The following is a 27,253-nucleotide window of genomic DNA, read 5'->3' as shown; positions in this document are numbered from 1 at the left end:
GATGGAGGAGCCTGGTAGGCTGCAGTCCATGGGGTCGCTAAGAGTCAGACACGACTGAGTGACTTCACTTTCACTTTCCACTTTCATGCATTGGAGAAGGAAATGGCAACCCACTCCAGTGTTCTTGCCTGGAGAATCCCAAGGATGGAGAAGCCTGGTAGGCTGCAGTCCATGGGGTCGCACAGAGTCGGACACGACTGAAGTGACTTGGCAGCAAATACTCTGATTCACCTCTTTGTCAATAGATATGAATGTTCTGAAGGTGCATTTCTCATTATAAACTATTAACTAGGTATCTCGCCCACTAAAAACACAACAAAATCATTTTGGCAAGACCCGTGACAACAATGGAGGAATTCTGGATTTAAGTCCAGTGAACTTTCTATTGATTGACAGCTTATCTTACATTATTAAAGGAACTACCTTTAATCCATGAAGGTTTATAAAAATATTTGCACATAAATAAATGTAGTTTTTTACTTATTTAGTTTGGGTAAAGAGACATATCATTAAAGTTCTATACTATTCACAAGATATAGGTCTGTCATAGAGACATACTAAGCTCATCCAAAGCTTGATCTTGGCCATACCCACTATAAAAGTTTTACCCAAATTCATAATTATTGAAATATATCTTTTTAAAGATTATGGTGTCAAAAATGCAGTGACATAAGTAGCTAAAAGAAACTAGCTGAATGAATCCTTGGAGGAAAAATATTTAATATAGTAAACCTCTAGCATCATAATGTATGGTGTTTCCAGCCCAGACCTTCTAAGCCTAAAAGAGGTCAGAGCGGGATAAGCCCTGGAGAATGTCCCACTGGATAAAACTTGTGTGCCATGCCTACTTTTCTGAGGCACAGTCACCAGTAGTCGTCTTTATACAACGCAGTTCCCAGACCCTGCCCTCCTTAGCTTTGTTGCTATTGTTCAGTTACTAAGTCGTGTCCAGCTCTATGCGACCCCATGGACTGCAGCACGCCAGGCTCGTCTGTCTGCCACTATCTCCTGGAGTTTGCTCAAATTTATGTCCACTGAGTCAGTGATACTATCCAACAATCTCATCCTCTGCCACCCTCTTCTCCTTTGCCTTCCATCTTTCCCAGCATCAGGGTCTTTTCCAATGAGTCGGCTCTTCACATCAGGCGGCCAAAATACTGGAGCTTCAGCTTCAGCATCAGTCCTTTCAATGAATATTCAGGGTTGATTTCTTTTAGGACTGACTGGTTTGATCTCCTTGAAGCCCAAGACTCTTGAGAGTCCCTTGGACTGCAAGGAGAGTCAATCAGTTCATCCTAAAGGAAATAAGTCTTGAATATTCACTGGAAGGACTGATACTGAAGCTGAAGCTCCAATACTTTGGCCACCTGATACGAAGAACTGACTCATCTGAAAAGACCTAGATGCTGGGAAAGATTGAAGGCAGGAGGAGAAGGGGACGACAGAGGGTGAGATGGTGGATGGCATCACCGACTCAATAGACATGAGTTTGAGCGAGCTCTGGGAGTTGGTGATGGACAGGGAGGCCTGGAATGCTGCAGTTCATGGGGTGTCAGAGAGTTGGACACAACTGAGCGACTGAACAAGTCACCGCCTACAGTGATTTTGGAGCCCAATAAAATAAAATCTGTCACTGCTTCCACTTTTTCCCTTTCCATTTGCCACGAAGTGACAGGACCATCAGATGCCATGATCTTAGTTTTTAGAATGCTGAAGTTTTAAGCCTGTTTTTTCACTTTCCTTTTTCACCCTCATCAAAAGGCTCTTTAGTTCCTCTTTGCTTTCTACCATTAGAGTGGTATCATCAGCATATCTGAGGCTGTTGTTGGTATTCCTCCCAGCAATCTTTATTTCAGCTTGTGATTCATCCAGCCCAGCATTTGCATGATATACTCTGCATAATTTAGCTTATCACCCTCATAACAACCAATGGTCATTCAGACTGTATTGTTGCCAAAATACTTATTCAAGCTTCTCTTACCCTCTGAGTGCCAACCAGGTAATGGAATAAACAGGTCAGTTATAACTGGTTATGAGCTAAAGGATTAAATCAGTGATACAATATCCCACTCCCTTCCCCTCCCAGAAAACATATTCACAGACAATATCTTCACTGCTATGGCTTAACCTAAAGGAATGCCTTCAGTGGAAAAAAAAAAAAAAAAAACTCATGCCACAGAAGCCAGAAGGAAGTTATGGCATCTCACAGCTGTCAGAGGTCCCTACGGGCTGTCCTAGACTACTAAATGAAATGTGTCCTGTAAGACTTGGAGGATTCCTCACGGAAGCCCAAGCATACAGCTACTTAGTCCTGGTCTGATATCAAACATCTCAAGCCATTGTGACTCTGGCGCTTCAGGAGATAGCCAATACAGGTCACTCACGGCATGTGGAATCCAGTTCCTTGGCCAGAGGTTGAACCCCAACTGCACTGGAACTATGGAGTTTTAGCCACTGGGCTATCAGGGAAGACCCAGAACATGTGTCTTTTCATCCTACTCCTTCTTCTCCCTTCTTAGTGCCTAGAAGTTAGACGTGGCAACATGCCATCTAGGACCATGCTACTGCTACTGCTAAGTCACTTCAGTCGTGTCCGACTCCGTGAGACCCCAGAGGCAGCAGCCCAGCAGGCTCCCTGGTCCCTGGGATTCTCCAGGCAAGAACACTGGAGTGGGTTGCCATTTCCTTCTCCAATGCATGAAAGTGAAAAGTGAAAGTGAAGTCGCTCAGTCGTGTCCGACTCTTAGCGACCCCATGGACTGCAGCCTACCAGGCTCCTCCGCCCATGGGACTTTCCAGGCAAGAGTACTGGAGTGGGGTGCCATTGCCTTCTCCGTAGGACCACACAGATGAGGCTAATATTTTAGGGCCACAGGTTGAATTGCAGGATAGAAGGAGCCTACGTAACAATATTATATGAGAAATTAATTAGACTATTAAATTCTATATGATTCTATATTGTTTAAACACCTGTCTTTGTTAACAGCAGCTTATTCTGTACCCTAACTGAAGCACTTTACAATTTTACTTGTTTAACATTATGCTTTTACTTGCTAATTGCTATTTCATTTTCTCTAGCTGTTGCAGAGCACTTCCATCAAGGAACAATAAAATACTCAAAGAAATACACACATTTCTGTACAGAGAGACACGGCAACTTTGCTATAATGGGTGGGTGTTAAAATCAGGCAATAGCTCAGAATGATCATTTTATCAGCTAATTATAAAAATTCAAGTTTGGGTAAAACAAACCCTATTCTCAAGGTTACACACAGTGCTGTCTACTTGTATAGAATAGTAACATTGTCTGTTAAGAGAAAGTGTACCTGAATACTGAACTTGATTCTTTTTGGAACAGTTAGGGCACAAACTAGAAAAAAGCATTCCAGTCATTCAAGATAAATGATTTCCTGTTGCTAAATCCTCTTAGCAGATATAAACAAATTACTCTAAATCTATATCTAACAATCTTTTAAGTTTGTAGTGCTGCGGATGCGACAGACCGCGCAGAAGCGTGGCGGAGAGGAGCTACCCCTCGCCCGAGGTCAGGGGCGGCGACCAAGAGCGCCAGGCTGCGCCGCGCAGGAGCCGCCGAGAGGAGCTACCCCACGCCCGAGGCCAGGGAAAGCGGCCAAGAGGAGCTACCCCACGTCCAAGGAGTGGCAGATTCATGGTAATAAGTGAGGATTCATGGTAATAAATTAATCTCTCTCAACTTCTCTTTTGCCACTAATGGAATCATGATCACCATGTCACTCAAAAACAGAAAGTCAATCATCCATGATTCTTCTCTCCCCTTTATCTCACATTCTGTCACATGTCACACTTCATCTCATTTCTACCACCACTGGATTTAGGCACTGGGTACCTCACATCCCAGATCACTGCCAACAGCCTCCACCCCATCTTCCTGTTGAGTCACCACGTTTGTTAATTCATTAGTTAAACAAACGTTTGTATTAATAGTGCCTAGTGCAGTAAGTGCCAGGGGTGCCACAGTACACAAGTCAGCCCCATGGTGCTTATGTTCTAGTAAGAGATACCAGCGAATCAATTTTATGGTATTTTTGCCTTTAAAGACTCCAAAGAACAATCCCAGATCTTATCCTGTGTCATGGACTGAACTGTGTCCCCTCTAAAATTCCTACAGTGGAACCCTAACCCCCAGTGTGACTGCATTTGGAGACACTGCCTTTAAGGAGATAACTGGGGTTAAGTGAAGCTATAAGGGTGGAGTCCTGATCAGACAGAACTAAGGTCCTTCTGAGAAGAAGAAGGAATTCCCTGGCGGAACAGTGTTTAGGCCTCAATGTTCTCACTGCTGGGAGCCCTGGGTTTGATCTCTGGTTGGGGAACTAAGATCCTGCAAGCTGTGCAGTACAGCCAAAAAACAAACAGGACAAAGAAGAGGAAGAGACACCAGAGATTTCTCTCTCCCCACACACACGCAGACAAAAGACCATGTGAAGACACAGCAAGAAGGCAGCTGTCTGCAGCCAAGGAGAGAGGCCTCCACAGAAACAGCCTTGAGGGCACATTAATCTTACACTTTCAATCACAAGATATATGAGAAAATTAATTTCTGTTGTTTAGGCCATCCAGCCGCTGGTCCTCTGTTACAAGGCAGCCCAAGCTGACTAAGCTGTTACTCTCATTCTCACCAAACAGGCCCTATTCTCTAACTACCAGGCTTCAGCTTCAGGGAAGTAAAATTCTCTACATGCGCTCACAAAATAACTCATCAGGAATAAGAGTCATAGCACAGACAAAACTTGCACCATACCCTGAGCAAAAACAAAACAACAAACAAACAAAAACTCATTGAGTCCAAGTGATTCGTCAAACTTAGGATTTATTAGATATAGCTTACTAACTGCCAAGTTTACCTTTCCAGTTACAGTATCAATGCTTTGGTCAGTTTTTGAGTATCTGAGGTTGCTGCTAAGTCACTTCAGTCGTGTCCAACTCTGTGCGACCCCATAGATGGCAGCCCACCAGGCTCCCCCGTCCCTGAGATGCTCCAGGCAAGAACTACTATAGTATCAATTCTTTGGTCAGTTTTTGAGTATCCGAGGTTACTAATTTACATAAAGATTTTGGTCTTTGCCAGAACAGACACCTGTGTCTTTCCTTTCTGCTCAGCCACCAAAATAGCTACTCATTTTTACAAACATTAGGTCTCAAATGAGGTTTGAGGAATTTTTTTTTTCTCTCATCCAGCAGAGGTGACTCACCACATTTTAAAGAAGTTTTTCCTTTTAGTAATAAAGTTTTCACAAGTTCAAAAATACCTTTGAAAACTTAACAGAAACCTTCGAAGCCACTGGTTATGACATGAATCAGCATATCTTAAAGTTTAGTGGTGGCATTATGCAGCAAAATAGGCCTAAATGAAACAGAATACTTAAGTAAATATTATAACTCTTAGGAAGCATTTCCCAGGGAGGCATTTTAAATTTATACTAAATTTTATATATATATACATGAAAATGATTATCCTCTTGTGAGAAATTTTTCTATTGGTCAATAATAAGTTTTTTCCAATTTTTGAAAGATGAATAAAACCTTTTAGGAAGAAGGAAGGAAAGAATATTTCAGAAGACAGAAGTTGGGCTCTCTGGGCAGATTCCTGCTATAACCTTGCCATGGGTGAAGCCCAAATGTGTACCATACAAAATAGTTCCCACTGCTTCAGATTTGGGCTTCTCAGGTCGTGCACAGGTAAAGAATCCACCTGCCAAAGCAGGAGACACAGGTTTGATCCCTGGGTCAGGAAGATACCCTGGAGGAGGAAATGGCAACCCACTCCAGTATTCTTGCCTGGAGAATCCCATGGACAGAGGAGCCTGGCAGGTGACAGTCCATGGGGTTACAAAGAGTCAGACATAACTGAGTGACTAAGCACATATATTCACAGAAAATATTCAAACAATTTAGAAGAGTATAAAGAAAAAAGTTTTTTTTACAAAAAACCTCCAAAAAAATCCTACTGCTGTACACTGCTGTACAGATAGAGGGATTGTCTTTCCAGATGCCTCTCAATCCATGTATACACATACACATACTCTAAAATTGTAATGATGTGATACCCATGTTTTTCTGTAACCTGATGTTTTCACTTAAGAGGTAGGCTTCCCATGTCAGTGAATAATTGATATACATAGATATAGGTCATATTCTTTAATGGCTGCATAATATTCCTATCCTTATATATGTCACAACACATTCAAACAATCGCTTCCTTTGGTTGCTTCCAATTTTTTGAGATTGTAAACTACAATGTAATGACTATGTGATTCCACTTTTGTATATTGGTCTGATTATTTCTTGTGGACAATTTCTTAGCAATGGATTCTGCTGAATCAAAAAATCATTTGCCTTTTGAGCTTTGGATTTTTAAAATGTCTATGTTGCCAAACTGCCTTCGGAAAGCTGTGTGCCTATTTACTCTCATCAACACTGTACGAGAATGTCTGTTCCCCCATAGCTCTGCAAACACTGACTTTTGCCCATCTTTTCCAACTTTGACACTATCGTAGATATATTAGTTCTACTGTTGTGTAACAAATTACCACAAACTTGGCAACTTAAAACCCATGCACTAGCTCAAGTTTCCAGATCCTCTAAAGTCTTTTCAAGGCTGCAACCAAGGCATAAGCCAGGGCTGGGGTCTCCTCAGAAGGATCACTTGAGGAAAGACTTGCTTACGAGCTCACTTACATGGTTGTTGGCAGGACTCAGGTCCTTTTTGGTTGTTGGACTGAGGGCCACAGTTTGCAATGGGCTGTTGCCCTCAGTTCCTTGCCACTTGTGCCTCTTCAACACGGCAACCTGCTTCATCCGAGTCATGAAGGGAGAAGGTCGGCTTGCCAGATGGAAATCAGAATCTTTTGTAACTGAATCACAGAAATGACATTCTCTCAATGTTAAGGTAGCTTATTGGTTTTCAGAAGGAAATTACTTAAGGGGATGAGATTACACAAAGTCATAAATACCAGAAGGCAGAAATCACTGGGGACATCTTGGAAAATGCCAACCAGAGTCCACCCTCTGGTCCCCAGTGACTCACATCACTTCTACATGCAAAACACATTCACCCTCTTGTAAGGCCCTCAGTATATTTATCCCATTAGAGCATCTGCTCAGATCCAGGATTTCATCATCTAAATCAGGTCCAGGTACAGATGAAGCTCCTTAGGTGTAGTTTTGTTCATGATATCTCCTGCAGCACAATCTCTTTCAATTTGAGGGAACTGTGAAACTAAACACAAGTTTTCTTCTCCTTAGACATCCACCATACAATGGTGCTACAGCAAAGGAAAATAGGTACAGACATTCCCATTCAAACTGGGGGGAAATTAGAGATACAAAGGCATCAGTTGTCCATAGCAATCCTGAAATACAGCTCAGGAAAGTTGAAAGTTCCTGGATTAGTTTTCAAAGTCTAGAATAATTCTCCGTAAGTCTTAACTCCACCCTCTGGACTCTTAATTTTATGCTCCGAGTCTCCTTTTCTCAAGAAAAGTAGTGCAGTTTGCAACTGAGTAATTTTCTCAGCCTGCCTCTTGCCAGTAAAGTTTTGGAAGTTCCATACCTTCTTCACTACTCTCTTTGTCCCTTGCAGTCCAAAATGGTACTGTTTGTGGGATTTCTTTGGAAGGAATGATGCTAAAGCTGAAACCAGTACTTTGGCCACCTCATGCGAAGAGTTGACTCATTGGAAAAGACTCTGATGCTGGGAGGGATTGGGGGCAGGAGGAGAAGGGGACGACAGAGGATGAGATGGCTGGATGGCATCGCTGACTCGATGGACGTGAGTCTCAGTGAACTCCGGGAATTGGTGATGGACAGGGAGGCCTGGCGTGCTGCGATTCATGGGGTCACAAAGAGTCGGACACGACTGAGCGACTGATCTGATCTGATGTTCTCAAAACTTTTTGAGTCTTCTGCAAATGTCACATGAATAAGTGTGAAATAATTTCAACGGGTACTATGAAATTTCATGGTGCCATAAATATACACAACATGAGGAGTGACCTGGTCAAGTGCTGGGCACAGCGTCTAGGAGAAAATGATGTTTCACTTGAGATAGGAAGAATAAGTGGAAATTAACTAGGAAAAGCAACCAATGAATTTCATGCACAGTGCAAAGGGTTTGTAAGAGTAGAAAGCATCAGTGATTAAGAAATGAGTGTGAACAGAGCAAGGAAACTAAGGGGTATCCCCTGCTCTCATCTCTCCCCTGGAGTCCACATCCATGTGTACCTACCTATTTGATAACTTATCTGGATAATTTGTACTCTCAAAATCAATGTGTATAAAACAAAGCTACTAATCTCGAGTTGCCAAACGTAGCTCTTTTCCAATATTCCCCATTTCAATGAATGGCACCACCATCTATCCAATTGGAAGTGAGACACCTAAGAGTCGTTAAGAATTCCTTCTTCAAATCCCTCCACAAAATCTTAAGGACTCTATCACTAGTTACAGAATAGTGCTTACCATAAGCCAAGCTTCCCATGCTCTCTCATGTCCCAAAGCCTTCCCTTTTGCTGGTCCTCATGCTTGGAAACTCCTCTCCACTCTCTTCTCTTCGTAGCAACATCCCATTCATCCTCCTAGACTGAACCTAAATATATAGTATTTGAAAATGTTCCACTGCTTCAAATGCAGAAATAACCTTTCCCTTTTTGGTGATATCACTTTGTAAATCCTCATCAGACTGTTACAGACTGAGTTCCCCGTGAAGTAGACTTTTAGATGAGCATATAAGGAAGCGCTCTTGGAACCAATACCAGGGGAAGGAGAAGGAAACAGGACTGAGGAGGTCGAGAAGTGGGCTGAGATACAGTACCAACAATCCTCAGCCAAGCTCAAGGAGTACTGTGGGGCTGGGATGGTCTTTCAAAACTGACCCAGGGTGGGACAAGGCCAGGACTGTGCAGCCCCAGGCTGATGAGTCACTGGATGTAGGTTGCCCCTGAATGGGGACATGACCTTTGCTGAGGAAGTTTTCCTCAGTCATTTCCCCAAAATCTGACACCTAAGAGATGGCCCTTGGTAATACTCCTGTTAGAGTAGGCAGGTGGCTAGGTATGAGCAGAGAAATGAGGGCAGGGGCCAGCTGGCAAGAAACCTTACTTAAATAAACTTTCACTTTACTTTCTTAACCTTTCGTCTTCATCTTCGAATTCTCAATGAAGAACCTCAAATTCACTGGCAACATTCCCAGAGTTGGGGGAAAATTCTTTCATTAACGAAGCAGGACCTGGGAGGTACATCACAGCATCCAGTACAATCTTCATGCTCAAATCAGTTTGCTGTAGTGATACTCTCCTGCATTAAAGCCATTTAAGAAAGGGTCCATTGGCCTCACTAGGCTCTGAGATTTTTGAGGACAGATAGCATGCATTCAAACCAAAGAGCTGGAATTCAGTAAACGTCCAGTGAAGAAATGATTGAACAGGGACTTCCCTGGGAGCTCAGTGGTGAAGAGTCCCCCTGCCAATGGAGGAGACACGGGGTTCAATCCCTAGTATGGGAAGATCCCACACGCCATGGAATAACTGAGCCCGTGGGCCCCAACTATCGAGGCTGTGCTCTAGAGCCTGGGAGCAGCAACTACTGAGGCCTGCAAGCCCAGAGCCTGTGCCCCAACAAGTGAAGCCACCACAAAGAGAAGCCTGCGCGCTGCAGCTGGAGAGTAGCCCTCCCTCCCCAAAACTAGGGAAAAGCCTGAGCAGCAATTAAGACCCAGCACAGCCAAATAAATATTTAAAAAAAAAAAAAAAACTGAATTAATGATCCAGGGAAACTGATTAACTAAAACCACAGACATCTAACTGATGAGACAGAGTGCCAATTTCTTCCTTTGCACCAGTATTTTTCAATCATTTTTTCATTATCACTCCTGTAAGGGCCTTTTTAGATACGTTCCTATTTAGTTTTAATACCACATATATAGTGTATATCTGTGCATGTAGTGTATTGATCTGTACTTTGTACACTAAAAAACATTTTTTAAGCCCCCAAAGCCAACACTGAGAAATCCCCTGTGGGAACAATATTGCTCCACTGAGAATGTATGATTTACACTAGTAAATATAACTTCAAAGAGGATCAGATTACTTAAGTCAGCTCATCTTACAATAAAGATGCCTCATTACAAAATGGCTGTGGCATGCTGAGCATGAAATCAGAGCAAAAGGGGTTAAAAGGCCTAAAGGGATACCCATAGACATGGGCCAGTGTACCATTCCCCACCGTAAGATACATACCCCCACAACAGTATAGCCACAGGAGCCTCCATTATTTTGCCTAGCTCCCGTGCAAACTATAGCTTTTGTCATTTTTGTCAGTTAAATTACAAAGTATCTCAGGTATACAAAAAGTTGAGATAAGGAGCACTCTTGTACCCATAACCTAATTTAAGAGATAAAAACACTATATATTCGTTTGTAACCTACACATAATGTGTGTATGTGTCCAACTCCTTGTGATCCCATGGGCTGTAGCCCGCCAGGCTTGTCTATGGAATTTTCCAGGCAAGAATACTAGAGTGGGTTGCCATTTCCTCCTCCAGGGGATCTTCTGGACCCAGGAATCAAACCTGAGTCTCTGGCATCTCCTGCATTGGCAAGTGGATTCTTTACCAACTGTGGGACCTGGGAAGCTTTACTGAAATGTGAAAGTTTGTCCCCACTCCAAATTCACATGTTGGAGCCCTAACCCCAACATGACTGTTACTTGGAGATAAGGTCTTTAGGGAAGCAATTAAGGTTAAATGAAGTCATAAGGGTGGGGCCCTAATCTGACAGGATTAGTATCTTTATAAGACATCAGAGAGTTCACTGGCTATCTCTCCACCATGTGAGGACACAGCAAGGAAGTGGCCATCTGGAAGCCAGGAAGAAAACCAGTCCCCTAATCTTGGACTTCCAGTCTCCAGAACTGTGAGAAATCTTGTCTAAGCTACCTAGTTTATGGAATTTTGTTTTGGTAGTCTGAGCAAACAAACACAAACAAACTAATCCCAAGAATTAATCACTGGGTATATGGAAAAAAGAGGAGAAACCAAGGGGTCAAGAACAGTTAAGACTGGGTTCTACTACAAACTCAGCCACTCTGATTCTGTGGTACAACCCTTAGCCCTCTGAAGCATCCTTCTCTTATATGAAATGAGAGGTTTTAGGTAGAACTTCTTCAGGTCTCTTAAAATTTCCAAACTAAGCTCTTTCCAGTGATGAGTCTGGAGATGTGCAGAAATGGCACCTTGCAGGGGGAAAGAAAAGGAAGAACAGGCCATCAGCCTTGGCCCTCGGGTGGCTGAAGAAGAAAATGTATTTGGTGTGTGCCACACCTTTGCATCGTTCATCGACACTTTTGTCCGTGTCACCGATCTTTCAGGCAAGGAAACCATCTGCCATGTAAGGTGAAGGCTGAGATGAGTCCTCTCCATACGCTGCCATGTTGGCTGCCTAGGATGTAGCCCAGAGATGCAAGGAGCTGGGCATCACTGCCCTCCACATCAAACTCTGGGTCACAGGAGGAAATAGGACCAAGACTCCTGGACCAGGAGCCCAGTCAGCGCTCAGAGCCCTAGCCCGCTAAGGGATGAAGATTGGGCTGATTGAGAATGTTACCCCCATCCCCTCTGACAGCACCCGCAGGAAGAGGGGTCTCCATGGCAACCATCTGTGAACAGGACTCCTCAAATTGTTGTTTTGTTAATAAATTGCCTTGATGTAAAAACAAAAACAAAGCCTCTCAAACTATAAGTGTTACATGCTGTGGGCTATGGCTCAGGCAATGACCGTGCCAGGATTCTATCCTCATGAAGTTCTTATGGGTATTCACAAAGCTATTTAGTTACAAGTGTATTCATGACAGAATTGCATTTAATGGCAAAAAACAAGAACAGCAACAAAAAAACTTGTAAATAACCTATCCAATAATAAACTATGTTAAATAAACTATATAGTAGAGCCAGATCATAGAATAAGTATTTATTGTGCAAACCTGTTAAAAAAAATTAACATCAAGTATATACCGCTGAGAAACCTTAAAATTATAGATTGGTAAAAACTTTGTTAAAAATACTATCAGTGAACATGGAGCACGCCACTCCTGTATGCAGCTGTTCCTTCCACGTGGGTCACTTTTCAAAAAACTGTTAACTGTTTTATTGAGGTATATTTAACATAAACTACAATATCTAAAGTACACATTTGGTAAGTTTTGACATATATAAACCCATAAAACCCATATGCCCATAAAACGAGAATAATAAAGATAACATATCCATCACTCCCCAACGTTTCCTAGTGCCCCTTTGTAATCACTCCCAGCCACCACTCCTTGCTCACTCGCCTCCCCAAATCACCACTGATTTGCTGTCACTATAGATCAGTTTGCATTTTCTAGTTTTATATAAATGAAATCATACATTACATACTGTTTTTTGCCTGGCTTCTTTCACTCCGTATATTTATGTTGAGATTCACCTATGCTGCTTCATGTATTTATTTCTGAGTGGTATTCCATTGTATGGGTCATTTTGACTCCGAATTAGGAGTCTTCATTCCCAACCCAGTTGTTTCAAGAAGAGAGGTTTCAGCAATGACATCTAACATTTCTTTTAACTTTACCATTTTCAAGGAATTAGGATATTCCAGGCCAGGCTTGATATTATCTCTTTTAGACACCGCTTGCTTTGCTTTGACTCTTTCAAAGCATTGCTTCATTTAAATTTTACCTAAATTTCATTCTGCAGCAAGTTAATAAACCTAACATTGTAGGGCTACTAGTATGTTCCTGGTGAGTTTTATCAGCTGGGTTCTATCAAGTGACATGAATGCTGATGTCATTAAATATGTCACTAAAATGTCACCTTGCGTTTGTCATTAAATGCAAAACAGTAATTAGTGTATGAATCCATTTTTGTTCTTAAATTAAAATACTTTAAAAGATGACACAAAGCTATATGTGAAAAATGATTATATCTGTATTACCATATACAGTAAACATTTTCTTTTTAAGGTCAAAGGAGAATCACACGGAAAAAAAAAAAAAAAGGTGATGGGATTTTACATAATCAGTATTTGCCAGACTGCCAAAGAACAGGGATATCCAGCTACTATTATTGTATAATAGCTTAATTCATAAGCCCTCACGTGTTCACCTAGAATGGGGTTCTTAGGAAAGATACCCTCATGTCTCTGGAACCAAAGCATAAATGTAAAATTGTAAACCTACTTTCATAAATATAAATGCAATTTGGAACCTTTTAGAGATAAAGTAGTTCCAAATACATCTTCCAAGTTTTTGGCCTTGTAATTTACACTGTCTTTAACTACAGTCTTTAATAATAAGTCTGTATAAAGCTTGGCTAGAGTAACAGTTTATTATTTACCAAACTCCCTTTCACTCATTAATCACAATATGCGTTACAACACAGTTGCAAAGTAGGTCAAAATACTCCTAAATACATTTCTGGCATTCGGTACTTATTACTCCCCTTTCTAATCTTTGAGAAAGCCTGCATTTAGTTCACTTAAGACACTTGCTAAAAATGCTAATTATCATTTAACGATAACACATCAAGTTTTCTCATAGGGAAATACAACGTCAAAACCCTAAGGCAGCCGTGAATATCATCTTTGTATTTTTAAGATCTGAAAATTCACTTCTTCCTAATGTTACCCAGATATGGTCAACGCAGCATACAAAAAAGAATTTTTGGAAATTCTCTGTGATCTTTCACAAAAGCTTAAAATAGAACGCAACGAAGGAACTACTTCATCTACATGTAAAACACAATCCAATATGCCTCACATTACTTCTTGTTAAACTGCAATAGGAAAATAATACTGCCCACGTGCCTTCCAACTTTTTTGAGTTCTGGCGAATGACAGGAACGAAGGCCAAGAGCGAAAACCACGAGAAAGCGCCCTTGGTCAGGCAGGCAAACTGTAGACACACAACTTGGAAGTTGAGACAAACCTAACTTATGAACGAAACCTAGGCCCCGAAAGAAGAGTGCCCGGCTTCGGACTCAACTGAGCCCAACTCTGGAAGCGTCTAGCTGGATCCGTGATCCAGTGAGTAGAAGCCGCTTCCACCCCAACACTACTCCCAGAAAAAGAACGGAGAAAAGCAGACAGCTACTAGGGCGACTTGGACCTACACCCCGTGACCTGGTTCCTCAGTCAGTTCAGTCACTCAGTCTTGTCAGACTTTTTGTAACCCCATGGACTGCAGCACGCCAAGCCTCCCTGTCCATCACCAACTCCCGGAGTTTACTCAAACTCATGTCTATTGAGTCGGTGATGCCATCCAACCATCTCATCCTCCGTCGTCCCCTTCTCCTCCCGCCTTCAATCTTTCCCAGCATCAGGGTCTTTTCATATGAGTCAACTCTTCGCATCAGGTGGCTGAAGTATTGGAGTTCAGCTTCAGCATCAGTCCTTCCAATGAATATTCAGGACTGATCTCCTTTAGGATGGACTGGTTGGCTCTCCTTGCAGTCCAAGGGACTCTGAATCAAGAGTCTTCTCCAACACCACAGTTCAAAAGCATCAATTCTTCGGCGCTCAGCTTTCTTCAGAGTCCAACATCCTAGCTCTTCACCCTCTTGCAAGCCACGCTCCCCCACCTCCCCGGCCCGCGGCAGCCCCCAGGCTTCCTCAAGAGCCCCTCCCCTGAACCCATTCAAAGCGCCACGTCTCCTAGCTCCTGGCCAACAGCCATTCCGCAGAGGCTTCCTCCAGTGAACCCCTCCCAACCTCCCGCCCAGATCACCGGTCCCCAGTGCTCGGCTTGCCTCCGGCAAACGCCGAAAAACGTCCCAGCCGACCGCCTCAGCCGCGTACTCCCTCCAACGGCTTCCGCCCCGCCCGGCCTCGCTGCGCCCACGTGACACTCACGCCCCGCCCACCGGCGCCCACGTGACCCGCGGCCCCGCTCCGCCCCCCCCGTCGCCTCCCGCTGCGTGGATCGCGGCCGGAGCCGCCATTGTTCCGCCGAGGGAGGACGGCGGGGGCCCGGCACTGGCGCGGAGACGCCGCTTAGCGGCCGCCACTGGAGACACTCCCTCCCGCCGTCCCCCTCCTTCTGGCGGCGGCGGAGTGAGGCTCTGACGAGGGGGGAGCCGGGGGAGCACCCCCTCGTCCTCTTGGCAGCGGCAGCGGCCGGTCCCCGGCTCCGGCGCGAGGGGCGGCCGCAATGCGCTCGGCCTGAGACGGTCGGGCCCCGGCGCGTCCTCGCTTCCCTCGACTGTTCCACGGCGTCTCAGCGGCCCGGCGTCATCCTGTGAGTCCCCCGGCTCCCCCTGACGGGGAGGGAAGATGGCTACACGGAGCTGGCTGGACGAACTGGCCCAGGAGGCCGAGGACGGCTCGGCCCGGCTGCAGGAAATGCTCTCGGTCGGCCTGGGCTTTTTGCGCACCGAGCTGGGCCTCGACCTGGGGCTGGAGCCGAAGCGGTACCCGGGCTGGGTGATCCTAGTGGGCACGGGCGCGCTCGGGCTGCTGCTGCTCTTCCTGCTCGGCTACGGCTGGGCCGCGGCTTGCGCCGGCGCCCGCAAGAAGCGGAGGAACCCCCCCCGCAAGCGGGAGGAGGCGGCGGCGGCCGCGCCGGCCCCGGCCGCTGACGACCAAGGCGTGCTGAAGAATCTCAGGAGCGAGGAGCAAAAGAAGAAGAACCGGAAGAAATTGCCGGAGAAGCCCAAAGTGAGTAGGGGAGGAGCGGCGGGGTGGTCGGTGGGTGGGGAGCCCCTTACCCCAGTCGAGCGATCGGGAGGCCAAACCCCAGCCGCCCCCGCCGGGAATTCGGCATAGGGGACCGAGGGAGCATAGTCCAGAGCCGGGATGCAGCCTCCCAGGCGGAGGCGGCGATCGGTGGACACGTTTCTTGGGGAATGGTGGAAACTCAGGAAGTATAGGACCTGGTGGGGCAGATCGGTTTGGAGGAAGGAAGTTAGACTGTTTGAGGGGTACGTTTAAGTAAAAGCCGCCCGGAGGTCGAGACAATTTGGGGACCCTTGACCGCCGGAATGACATGCCAAGCCGCTGCACACACACCACCCCCCACCCCGAGGCCTACTTGGGTTAGGCTGCCTGTGTGTGCGGAGGCCGACGGGACCTTAGGGTGGCGTTGGGAAGTTGTGGCGAGACTGCTCCTGGAAGCCCAGAGCCTGCGTGCTCAGGTCCCGCCGAGGTGGGAGGCAGGGGAGGCGATAACGGTGACCTAAAAACTCTGGGGCTTACTCGAGCATTAAAGGTTCCCAGGTCTGGACGCGCTTCCATTTTAGTTAGGGCTCTAGAAGGGAAATGGTTGCCCACTCTGCTTCTGGTGCATGTGGCCCCTGGAGGCCGGAACAGGAGCCCGGCAAGACGGAGTCTGTCTTCTAATGTACTTTGGGGTACACGGCCCTCTGAGAGGGCGCCAAGGCAACTTCAGCGGAACGGTGTGGGAGGTTTTGAAATAGGGTAAAAGGGATGACAGAGCAGAATGGTGCCGGGCTGAGAAGAGGGATCAGGCGCCCATTTACCGGACCACGTGTGGAAAGGCAGAGCATCACGACCGTCTTATCGTGCCTTCGCCTTTTATTTCTGCAGCCTTGACTGCCATGTCCCCCATGGTTCTCCCATTAGAACTTTCAGGGTTTTATTTTACTTCTTTAAAAATAGCGTATAGTTGACCGGAGTATGGAGGGTGTGCAAAATTGGAAACAACTCCTAACCTATTTTTGTAGCCACTGGTTTTAGCGCCTCACCTTTTCAGCACAATAAGGTTCTATGAGAAATGCCCTCTGGTTTTCGCTGGACAGTGAGCTGTATGTACGTGAAAGTTAGTCGTGGAAACTAATATAGGAGACAGATTCAAAAGTAATTTTAATATCTTGTGGACTGACATGTGCTGTAGAGGTGTGAACAGTGTAAATGAGGTTTAGAGAGTTGAAGGGATTTGGAGGAATTTAGCAAAGTTATGGAGGAAGTCAGATTTGAATTCAAGCTAAAGTTATGAGAGTATGGTTGGTAACAGTACAAAAGATGACTCTGTATTAGAGTTGTGACAAGTCACAATTACTGCATTATTAGGTCTAGATTAGACCTGCTGGTTAACAGGATGCAAGATATGTACAAGAACTAGAAACGGATACAACTTTGTTAGTATGACTACTGCCTTAGGTTAGGAGAAGGGAAAATAGAATTGATTTGGAAGCTATGTAATTATATTTAAATTTGTGAAGAGTATCAAGGTTTACCAGAAAGTAATGCTATGGTGGAAACCTGGCTCCAAGGTAAAAAAGAAGGTGATCTTGAAAAAACTCACATTCATTCATAAGCCTAGGACCAGTGTGGATGAAACAGGTTGTGAAAATTTCAAAGCCCTGTTTGCGCCTCTCAAATTTCAGACAGACTTAGGTCAACAGACAGGTGCCCATTCGAAGCGCATCACAACACTTAGATGACCCGTCTGAAGAAGGAGCACGGACAGGCTCCTGTGGAACTTGTGTGGTGAAAAATACTCCTCAAACAGTATTTGTGCTAGGGGGAATGAATAAATAAATCCAGTATTAACTTTGGAGAACAGAGAATGGGAAGGCTGACAGGGTGGTTGAGTGGTAATTGCAAAAGCAAATATGTTTGCCTACCTAACAGTAAAGATGTGTTGGAGAGGTTTATCAACATTTACAAAACTGCTTTCAAAAGTTTTGACCACAACCTAGAGAAAACATTTTACAATACCCCCCCCCCCAGTCTATTTTTCTTTAATGATATTTGTGACTTATTAAATTAGTTTCACATTTGATTTGCGGGGTGACCCACAGAAAAACACTGCTTTATAGAGTTAAGAAATCCAAGCTTCCATTTAGTTAGTTATTAGTTGGTTAGTATTCATATGCTTCAGCACTTTGCTAAGTTTCTGTTTGGGGAAAAGCAGGATACTGCTTGCAAATTGAAGGCAGTAAAAAAGGAACACCATATTCTTGTGTCTTACAGTGAAAGGGATACAAAAGCAAAAGCTCAGTGTTCCCCAAGGAACTTCTTTTCCAGTTGTGGAAAAAAGATATCAGAAACTTAACAGTGCAACCTTAGTGAGTGCCCAGGTAGCCAGGAAAAACCTTTCATGGAATTTGACTTTGAAATGGGGAGGAAATGGACATTGGGAAAGGCTGAAGAAATAGCAAAGGCTTGAGGGTAGAAGACTTAACTCTGTTGGCCTGGCAGGAACTGGAACTCTGAACTTGAGTGAGGCATTTAGCCTTGCTTCCATTAGCTTATCTTGTTTATAAATGGAAGATCTTACTTGGGGTAAAACACTACAGCACTCCTCAGACTGTCCACCCTGACTACTTGCAGTAGTTACTTGGAATGCTTGTGAAATTGTATAGATTCCTGAGCCCAACTACAGATGTAAATTCAGTCTGTGGAGCTAGGTCCAGGGAATCTGCTTTTTTAATAAGCTCCCTTGCCTACTTGAAAATCATTGACTGCAGTAGTGCCATAAGATTCAAAGTATAAGAGAGATTTCTAGGTGCAGTCATGTTAATCTTATAATCGATCTTTTATTACTACATCATTCTGATGAACATTTTGGATATACTTAATTCTGATTCAAGTGGATTCAGGAATGTCAACTACAGTTTTTTTGAAAGGACATTCTGAATTTATTTTTGTCCTTTTTAAGTTTTCTCTTAAGTCATTCCAGATTTCACAACTCAAATTTTCAGTTTGTTTCTAGTTGCCTGTTTTTATGAATAGAGTAGATGTCATTTAGCTTTTTAAAATCTCTTCATAAGCTTTTTTTTTTTTAATTCTTGTATTGGTTTGCTTTTTATCCCCTAATACCTTGCCATAGGTGTTTGTGTTCATTCCCCTGTTAAAAGTGAAGGGGTGACACTTTTCACTGGACTTATCACTGTTTTCTTACATATGTTTTTCTTGACACCTCGTTCATCATGAGTATTAAGTAGACACTCAGTAAATATTTTTTTCTTGACTTAACCTGTATAGTGATTTAGATGGATGTAAACAGCAACCCACTCCAGTATTCTTGCCTGGGAAATACCATGGACAGAGGAGCCTGGTGGGCTACAGTCCATGGGGTCCCAAAGGTTTTTGGACACGACTTGGCAACTGAACAACATCTCAAATAGCTGGTCTTTAGCAGTTACTGCTTTGTGTTTCAGCTGGAAGCAGGTAACCAAGATCATCATCAAAGAAAATTCATTTTTCATAAAGATTTTCCATAGTACCATTGTTAATATCTATAAGCTCAATAAATAGGGTTTTGTTTGCTACTGTATAACCTCGCGTAGTGGTTGGCACTTGATATGTAGTTATTGTATGTTAATACAGTAAAATGTCCCGCCAATGTATATATGCAGCTTGCTTCTATTTTTTATGCCTAGAAGACATCCATGTGAGCCACCTTTTTATTTTTACAGTGAAAAATGGCTGTGTTTGCCTCATCTGGTATAAATTTTGTAAGGTCCATCTGTCTACAGCCAGCAAATCATTCTAATAGTAAGCTGTGTCTTTTGTAGTAGTTACTTCTTTTCCAGTTTCACTGCCACTGCCCTACTTTCGGACTTTATTACCTTTTGCTTAGGCGATCCTAACAGCATCCTAACTGGTTTTCCTGCTTCCAGTCCCTTTGTTGCCAATTCTTTCTACCCACTCATGCCAGTTAAATCTTTTAAAGTGTTAGTCACTCAGTCATGTCTGACTCTTGGCGATCCTGTGGACTGTAGCCTACCAGACTCCTCAGTCCATGGAATTCTACAAGCATGAATACTGGAGTGCGCAGCCATTCCCTTCTCCAGGGATTCTTTCCGACCCAGGGGTCAAACCTGCATCACTTATGTCTCTTGCACTGGCAGGTGAATTCTTCACTGCTAGCACCACCTAGGAAACCCAACTCTAATCATGTGACTTTCGAGTTCACATCCTTTCAGTAATTCCCCAACACTTGTTGAATGAAATTCAGTGGCATGGCTCTCAAGCCTTTTCATAATCTAATCCCATCTTAGATTTTATCTCTCATACGTGGAGAAGGAAATGGCAACCCACTCCAGTATTCTTGCCTGAAAAATTCCATGGACAAAGGAACGTGGCGGGCTACAGTCCATGGGGTCATAAGAGTCAGCCACAACTGAGCTCATCAGCACATTACCCATAAGACATTACCATTAGCTAGATATCAGTGTCTCTCTATTCATATTACCTTCTTCTGTTCATATGATTTCTTCTGAAAGGCCCCCTTTTTCTGTATCTCTGCCAATTTCTACCTATCCTTAAATGGCCCAGCTACATTGCTACCTCTGCTATAAAGCTTGTCTCTAGCTCCCCAGATGAAGTTAGTTTCTCTTTCATATACTTATATTGAGAGCTAAAACAGAGCATTGCCTGGGAATGTGCTTGTGGGATGACTCAAATTTTTTCATAACTCTATGCATGTCTAAGAATGACAAGTATTGATTTGGGAGTTAGAAATAACTTTTAGCTAGTAGGCGAATTTGTGGATATGAAATCTCCAAATAATGGCAATCAGTTGTTTGTTTGTATCTATAACTGAACTAATGGGTTTCCCTGGTGTGACTCACTGGTGAAGAATCTGACTACCCATGCAGGAGATGAATGTTCAATCCCTGGGTCGAGAAGATCCCCTGGAGAAGAAGTTGGCAACCTGCTCCAGTGTTCTTGCCTGGAAAACCCCATGGACAGAGGAGCCTGGTGGGCTACAAACCATGGAGTCACGAAAGAGTTGGATGTGACTGACGGACTAAAACAACAGCAGTGACTGGACTGTTCCTCCTACCTCCAGAACCTCATGTCTAGATGCATACTTGATTTCTTCAGTAGGAAACCTGATGTTTATCTCAAAAACTTCTAACATCTCCAGCACAGCACTCATAATACCCTGCCTTCTCCCAGTTGTCCCCATTTCTGTAAATGGTAAATGACTCTGCCTTTCCTTCAGTTATTCAGGCCAAAAATCTAAGAATCATTCTTGATTCTTCCCTTTTCCTTATATCTTCATCTTGTTCACCTCATATCTTATCCTTCAGCAAGTGCCATCATTTTTATCTCCAAAATATGTATTTAGTCCAGCTACTCTCATTCTGTTTCCACCGTAACTCACTCGCACAGCAGTAGCTTCTGTCGGCTGCCTCCAGTCATTTCTCAACACCCTAGTAACGAGGCTTTTTAAAAGCAAATCGCCATCTTGTCTAAAACCAATATTTTAGTAATTTTTGCATTTAAGATCTAAACTTTTTTCCTGTACAGCTCAGCAGCTGCTTTTCTTTCTAAACAAACTTGACTCAGCTTCCTCTCATTTGCTACCTTCACTTACAGTAATCCTTTGCACTTCCTCAGGCTCTTTCACAACCCAATGCTGCAAACTTGACCCACTGTTCTAATCAGCCTTTAGATCTAACTTTGAAACTCACCCTCCTAGAAAATACTTTCCTAACCACCCTATTTGAAATAGTCACCCCCTTCGGTGTTCTGTCTCAGTCTTTTGTATGTGTTTCCTTTATTATAGTTTGTAAATTGTTGATTAACTTCTCCATTTACTTTTGCTCCGGGTTTTCTTTTCTCTCGTCCAGATTATAAGCGATGCTATCTGATGGCAAACAGTGACTGGCGTATTAGAGCCTTTGGTAGCTATTTGTTAAATTAAATCCTGAATGATCTAAAATGATATCTTACTGTTTAGCTGGATGGTCTAATCTGTTATTGAGATAAATAAATTTGTCTTTTAAGATACTCTCAGTAGGATTATGTCTTTTATTCATAGGTAGTGGTTTTGCCATATTATCTCAGGTATTACTAAAGTGACATGTCATCTAGAGGATTTTCTTTTTCCCTTTAAGTTGCTAATGTTTTAAGCCTTGAATACTCATTTAATTTAAAAATCTTGAGTGATAGTAAAACTTGAGTTTTACTATCTTGAGTGATAGTAAAAAAAATCCCTGATTTTACCAAAAAAAAAAGAATCTTGAGATTCAGAGAGATCGACTTACTCAAGGTCATAGAGCAAAGGCATTTCAAAGGCAAAGCAATATCCTGATTTCTAGCTTTAGAACTCACTGTTATTTCCATTATACCACTCTGGTTTTGATAGCATGTTCCAGGATATTACACTGCATTCAGAGAACAAATCTAATTTTCTCGGTGAGTTATAACTTTATTGCTTTTAAATTTTACTTTTAAAAACCAGAAGTTTTTGCTGAAAATTATAATGACCTTTACAGCAGCTCCAGAGTTTTGGCTTCATTTGTTTGGTCATATGACAGGACTTTTTCATCCTGTCATTTTCTTCTGCCAGAGGCACCGCAGAGAAGACCTTTAATAGTTCTGACAGAAAAGACCTTTAACAGTTGTGTTCATCTCAGATACCAAGAGCAGCAGTAAACTCTCTGAGCTCTTGTTTTTGTTGCACTTCAGCATTATTGGGTAATGTACTACTTTTCAAGGTTGTGAAAGTCTTGAAAGCATTTTAAAATTATTAGGAGTAGTATTCAAATAAAATCAAGAGATCTATGTGAGGAGTTGGTGTTGCTTGACCAGTTTTTTTGTTGTTTGGGTGGAGGGGGGTTGGTAGTTAATTTGTATTTGTTTGGTTTCGTTTTTTTGGTCACACCATGCAGCTTGTGGGATCTTAGTTGCCCAACCAGGGATTGAACCTGGGCCCTTGGCAGTGAAAACATGGAGTCCTAACCCCTGGCTTGCCAGAGATTTCCTGACTAGTTTTTTGCTCTGTTTTCTCTCCAACTATACTAGTAGTTTGGAGAGAAACTACTCTCAAATCATCTCAAAACTACTTTCTCAGATCCATTTGAGAAAGAACTACGTGGATATGTGTCCACTGACTGTATCACCTGTAATCCTTATCTCAGTATCCATCTGATATAAAACCTTAAAAACCAATGCTGTATTTAGTGTTTCAAAAATTATCTTTAGCATAACTTGGCCGTTTGATTGGTATTGAGTATCATCTATAACAGTAGTCCTGAACATCCTTGCTCTTTCAGAGTTAACAAAGAGATGTTTTAGAATCCCTGAAGAGGGTTTAGTTTTGTCTAGCTGTTCAGAAGGCACAAGGATCTTTGTGTGCTCCTGTATTCAACTCTGCAGCCCCATGGACTGTAGCCTGCCAGGCTCCTCTGTCCATGGGATTCTCCAAGCAAGAATAGTGAAGTGGTTGCAGTTCTCTTCCAGGGGATCTTCCTGACCCAGGGACAGAACCACATCTCTTGCGTTTCCTGCATTGGTAGGCACATTCTTAACGTCTGCAACACCTGGGAAGCCTGTGCAAGTATCTTTATCCTAAAGGAAATACCTCAGGATACATAGCAAGATTTTTGCAAATTTGATTTTTAGGTCATATTTATAAGATTATTCTCCTAGCTTTTAAGAGTTAAAAATTGAGGTTGAATTTAAAAGCAAGTTGATAAATTACTGTGAGTGAAGCTGTGTACTGTAATGTTTAGCTTATGTAATTGATAGTGCACAGCATTTGACAGAAAGAAGCACACAGTTTGTGTTTTTAAATAAATGACAAGAAATTGTTCTACCTTAAATATGTATCAGCACTCTTCCTAACTAAAACTAAGAAACTGACCAAGACTAAGTCTTGTCCACTGAATGAGATAATGCATGTGATTGGCACATGGCAAATGTTGTTCAGTCGCTCAGTCGTGTCCAACTCTTTGCAACCCCATGGACTGCAGCAGGCCAGGCTTCCCTGTCTATCACCATCTCCCGGAATTTGCTCAAACCCATGTCCATTGAGTCGGTGATGCCATCCAGCCATCTCATCCTCTGTCGTCCCTTCTCCCACCTTCAATCTTTCCCAGCATCAGGGTCTTTTCCAAGGAGTCAGTTCTTCACATCAGGTGGCCAAAGAATTGGAGCTTTAGCTTCAGCCTCAGTCCTTCCAATGAATATTCAGGATTTATTTCCTTTAGAATTGATTGGTTTGATCTCCTTGCAGTCCAGGGGACTCTCGAGAGTCTTCTCCAACACCACAGTTCAAAAGTATTGATTCTTCTATCCTCGGCCTTCTTTATGGTCCAACTCTCACATCCATACATGACTACTAGAAAAACCATAGCTTTGACTATACAGACTTTGTCGGCAAAGTAATGTCTCTGCTTTTTAATATGCTGTCTAGGTTTGTCATAGCTTTTCTTCCAAGGAGCAAACGTCTTTAAATTTCATGGCTGCAGTCACCATCTGCAGTGATTTTGGAGCCCCCCAAAATAATGTCTGTCACTGTTTCCATTGTTTCCCCATCTATTTGCCATGAAGTGATGGGACATGGCAAATACTTGGAAGTTTCTAGATCTGTCAGCTAAAGATGTTATCTGTGGAATTTCCATGATGTCTTGCTTTTTTTTTAATCATGGACATACTATGTAGACTTGTGCTTCCCAGTATGCAAAGTATAATTTCTTGCTAAGCAAATTGAGACAGCAGCGAAGTAGTAACTTGTCCAGGGTGATAGACCTTGGGGATTCAACCGTGATCTCAGCTTGCTTTCAAAACACATACTGTTCTCCTTTTAGAGGCCAGGGATGGGGAGGTGGGGAGCCAGGGCAGTTTTTTCTGAGCTATACCTGTCTTCCTTTGCTGGGGTCTAAGCTTTGTGAGGACAGGGATTGTGCCACACTTGTCTTGTTTCAAGGCTTTAAGAGCCCTGCTTATTACTCTACTGGGGTCATTTAACGGATACTGAGTGAATGAACACGAGTAAATATTGTGTAATCTTTTTTAGAATACAGACTGTAAGCAGCTTTTTAAGAAAAAAGATAGTACGACATGTCTCTCGAGCAAGCCTGGACTATTTCTAGCCTATGAGAGGCTATATTTATTCATCATTTGTATTCTGTTAACTTCCCAAAAGAATTTGTGTCTGCAGCATTGGGCCCATTGGATACATGTACAGTTTTTTAAGGCTCTTGACCACCAGGACTTAACATTCATTTTGAGCTTGTTAATACGAAAAAAGACTTGAATGCTGGAACATAGGGTGAGGATATGGGCCTTCATAGCTTTGGAGAGGAAAGGATATTGAAGGAAAGAAACTGTTTCTTGAACATGTAAAGTATGTTTTCACATGTTCTCTCATTTACTTTAACAAGAAGCCTATACAAGACAAATTACATATTTTCTTCATATTTACAGATGATGAAGTTGAGGAGTAAGTTAAGGAAAATGTTTAAAATCACGGTGATTATATATAGAAGTTGGACCTTAATCCCAGGTTGTCCACTCCAAACCCCATAGACTTTTCATATTTCACTTTTTTTGGTAGTTAGTAGACTAAGAAGTTTCCAAGAAATTTGAAGTCATGGGTTTTACATTTTGTGACTAAAAATAAAAATTTACATAATTAAGTAAAAACAGGAGTGTAAAATGTTAAACCTTATATATGCTTACTGTCGCTTTAGATTCTTTTTAAAAAATATTTATGTATATAGCTGCATCAGATCTTTGTTGGGTCATGTGGAATCTTTTGTTGCTGAGCATGGACTGTAGTTGTGGCACACATGCTCTCTAGTTACAGCACAAGGACTCAGTTGTTTAGTGGCACATTGGAGCTTAGTTTCCTGACCAGGAATTGAAACCAAGTCCCCTGCATTACAAGACAGATTCTTAACCATTGAACCACCAGGGAAGTCCCAGCTATAGGTTCTTTTGAAATTTAGAATTAGAATTTTAGAAATTTAGAATTTGAAATTTAACAAATACATAAAGGTCACTCAAATGGAGTAGAAGTCTGTTATTAAGCATACCTTCTTATTCTGAACTTTAAGACTCCCAGAGGGCAGATTTCTTTCATATGTCCGTGTCCCTGAGGCCCCTAGCCCAGTGCCTTGTACTAAAAAGTACTTAGTGTGTAAAGAATTGTATGAAATTAATAAATTGGAAACTAACATAAAGAACTTTATTTCCTTGAAATCATAGTTATTAAATAAGACTCTTCTCCCCTGCTGTGTGGCCCCCTCCTCCCTTTTATTTTCATGATTGTCAGCTGGGTGTTTTCTTTCTGCATTATCACCCTCCCAAAACACACACACACACACACACACACACACATGTTCTTTTGCGAATGTATTTTTAAGAAAGATCTGGGCTGGGAGTTGAGGAAATGTATTAATATTAAGGTTGACATGGCATTGTCTACAAGTTTATCCACATAAGAAATTTTATTTTTCTGTTACTGGTTGATTTTCACCAAATTTGAAGGATATTTTGGAGTGGTCTAATTTAAAGTATAGGTTGCATGCTATATATAAAATTAACTTTGACTGGCCCTAGAGGAAAACACCTCAGAATTTTCCAGAGAATTTTAAACTGGGGCATAGAGAGAAGCTCATGTAATTCTAATCTATAGAAGTGACATTGCATATATTAAGGCTCCATGACCAGAGAAAATACTTTCATGTAAAACTGAGTGTGGAAGTAATATTGGATTTGAAGTGTTAGTTTGTGATTAGTTCTTTTCATGTGAGCAAATCTACATAATACATTTTTATTTGTTGTTGTTGTTGAGTCGCTAAGTCGTGTCCATCTCTTTTGTGACCCCATGGACTGTAGCCCACCAGGATCCTCTGTCCATGGAATTTCCCAGGCAAGAAGACTGGAGTGGATTGCCATTTCCTTCTCCAGGGAATCTTCCTGACCCAGGATCAAACCTGTCTTCTGCATTGGCAGGTGGATTCTTTATCACTGAGCCACTAGGGAAGCCTTCATGCTTCCATTTAGGGATTTACTAATTTAAATGTGGTTAATGCTTTTCTGGATTACTGTGATGGTGTGGTCAGCCACCCAGAGCCAGACATTCTGGAGAGCTAAGTCAAGTGGGCGTTAAGCACTGCTGTTAATAAAGCTAGTGGATGTGACAGAATTCCAGTAGAACCCTAGAGGATGATGCCATCAAGGTGTTGCCTTCAATATGTCAACAAATCTGGAAGACCCAGTAGTGGCTGCAGGACAAGAAAAGGTCAATCCTCATCCCAATTTCAAAGAAGAGTAGTGCTAAAGAATGTGCTAGCTATCAGACAATTACACTCATCTCCCAAACTAGTCAGGTCATGCTTAAAAGCTTGCATACTAGGCTCAGCATTATGCCATCCAAGAACCTCCAGATGTCCAAGCTTGGTTTAGAAAAGGAAGACAAACCAGAGATCTGGTTGCCAACATTTGCTGGATCATAGAGAAAACAAGGGAAT

At 42.7% G+C, this 27,253-nt stretch overlaps 1 protein-coding gene and 1 pseudogene across 3 annotated transcripts in view; both read left to right on the top strand.

Moving 5' to 3' along the window:
* The first annotated feature begins 11,255 nt into the window (after window positions 1-11,255).
* LOC112449542 (small ribosomal subunit protein uS11-like) lies at window positions 11,256-11,715 on the top strand (annotated as a pseudogene).
* Window positions 11,716-15,011: 3,296 nt separating this feature from the next.
* Window positions 15,012-27,253, top strand: part of MTDH (metadherin) — a 54,487-nt gene continuing 42,245 nt past the window's right edge. For 2 of the 3 annotated variants that reach the window (XM_005215619.5, XM_059893166.1), the window contains exon 1: window positions 15,012-15,728. In XM_005215619.5, the coding sequence (XP_005215676.1) occupies window positions 15,345-15,728 (384 nt within the window). In that variant the 5' untranslated portion in view covers window positions 15,012-15,344. The remainder of the gene's footprint in view (window positions 15,729-27,253) is intronic. The other variant, NM_001046038.1, reaches the window with a different exon arrangement.

Source organism: Bos taurus, chromosome 14 (genome assembly GCF_002263795.3).
Source record: "Bos taurus isolate L1 Dominette 01449 registration number 42190680 breed Hereford chromosome 14, ARS-UCD2.0, whole genome shotgun sequence".
NCBI lineage: Eukaryota > Metazoa > Chordata > Mammalia > Artiodactyla > Bovidae > Bos > Bos taurus.
Note: the sequence above shows the minus strand (reverse complement) of the source record. Positions and strands in the feature narration are given on the sequence as shown.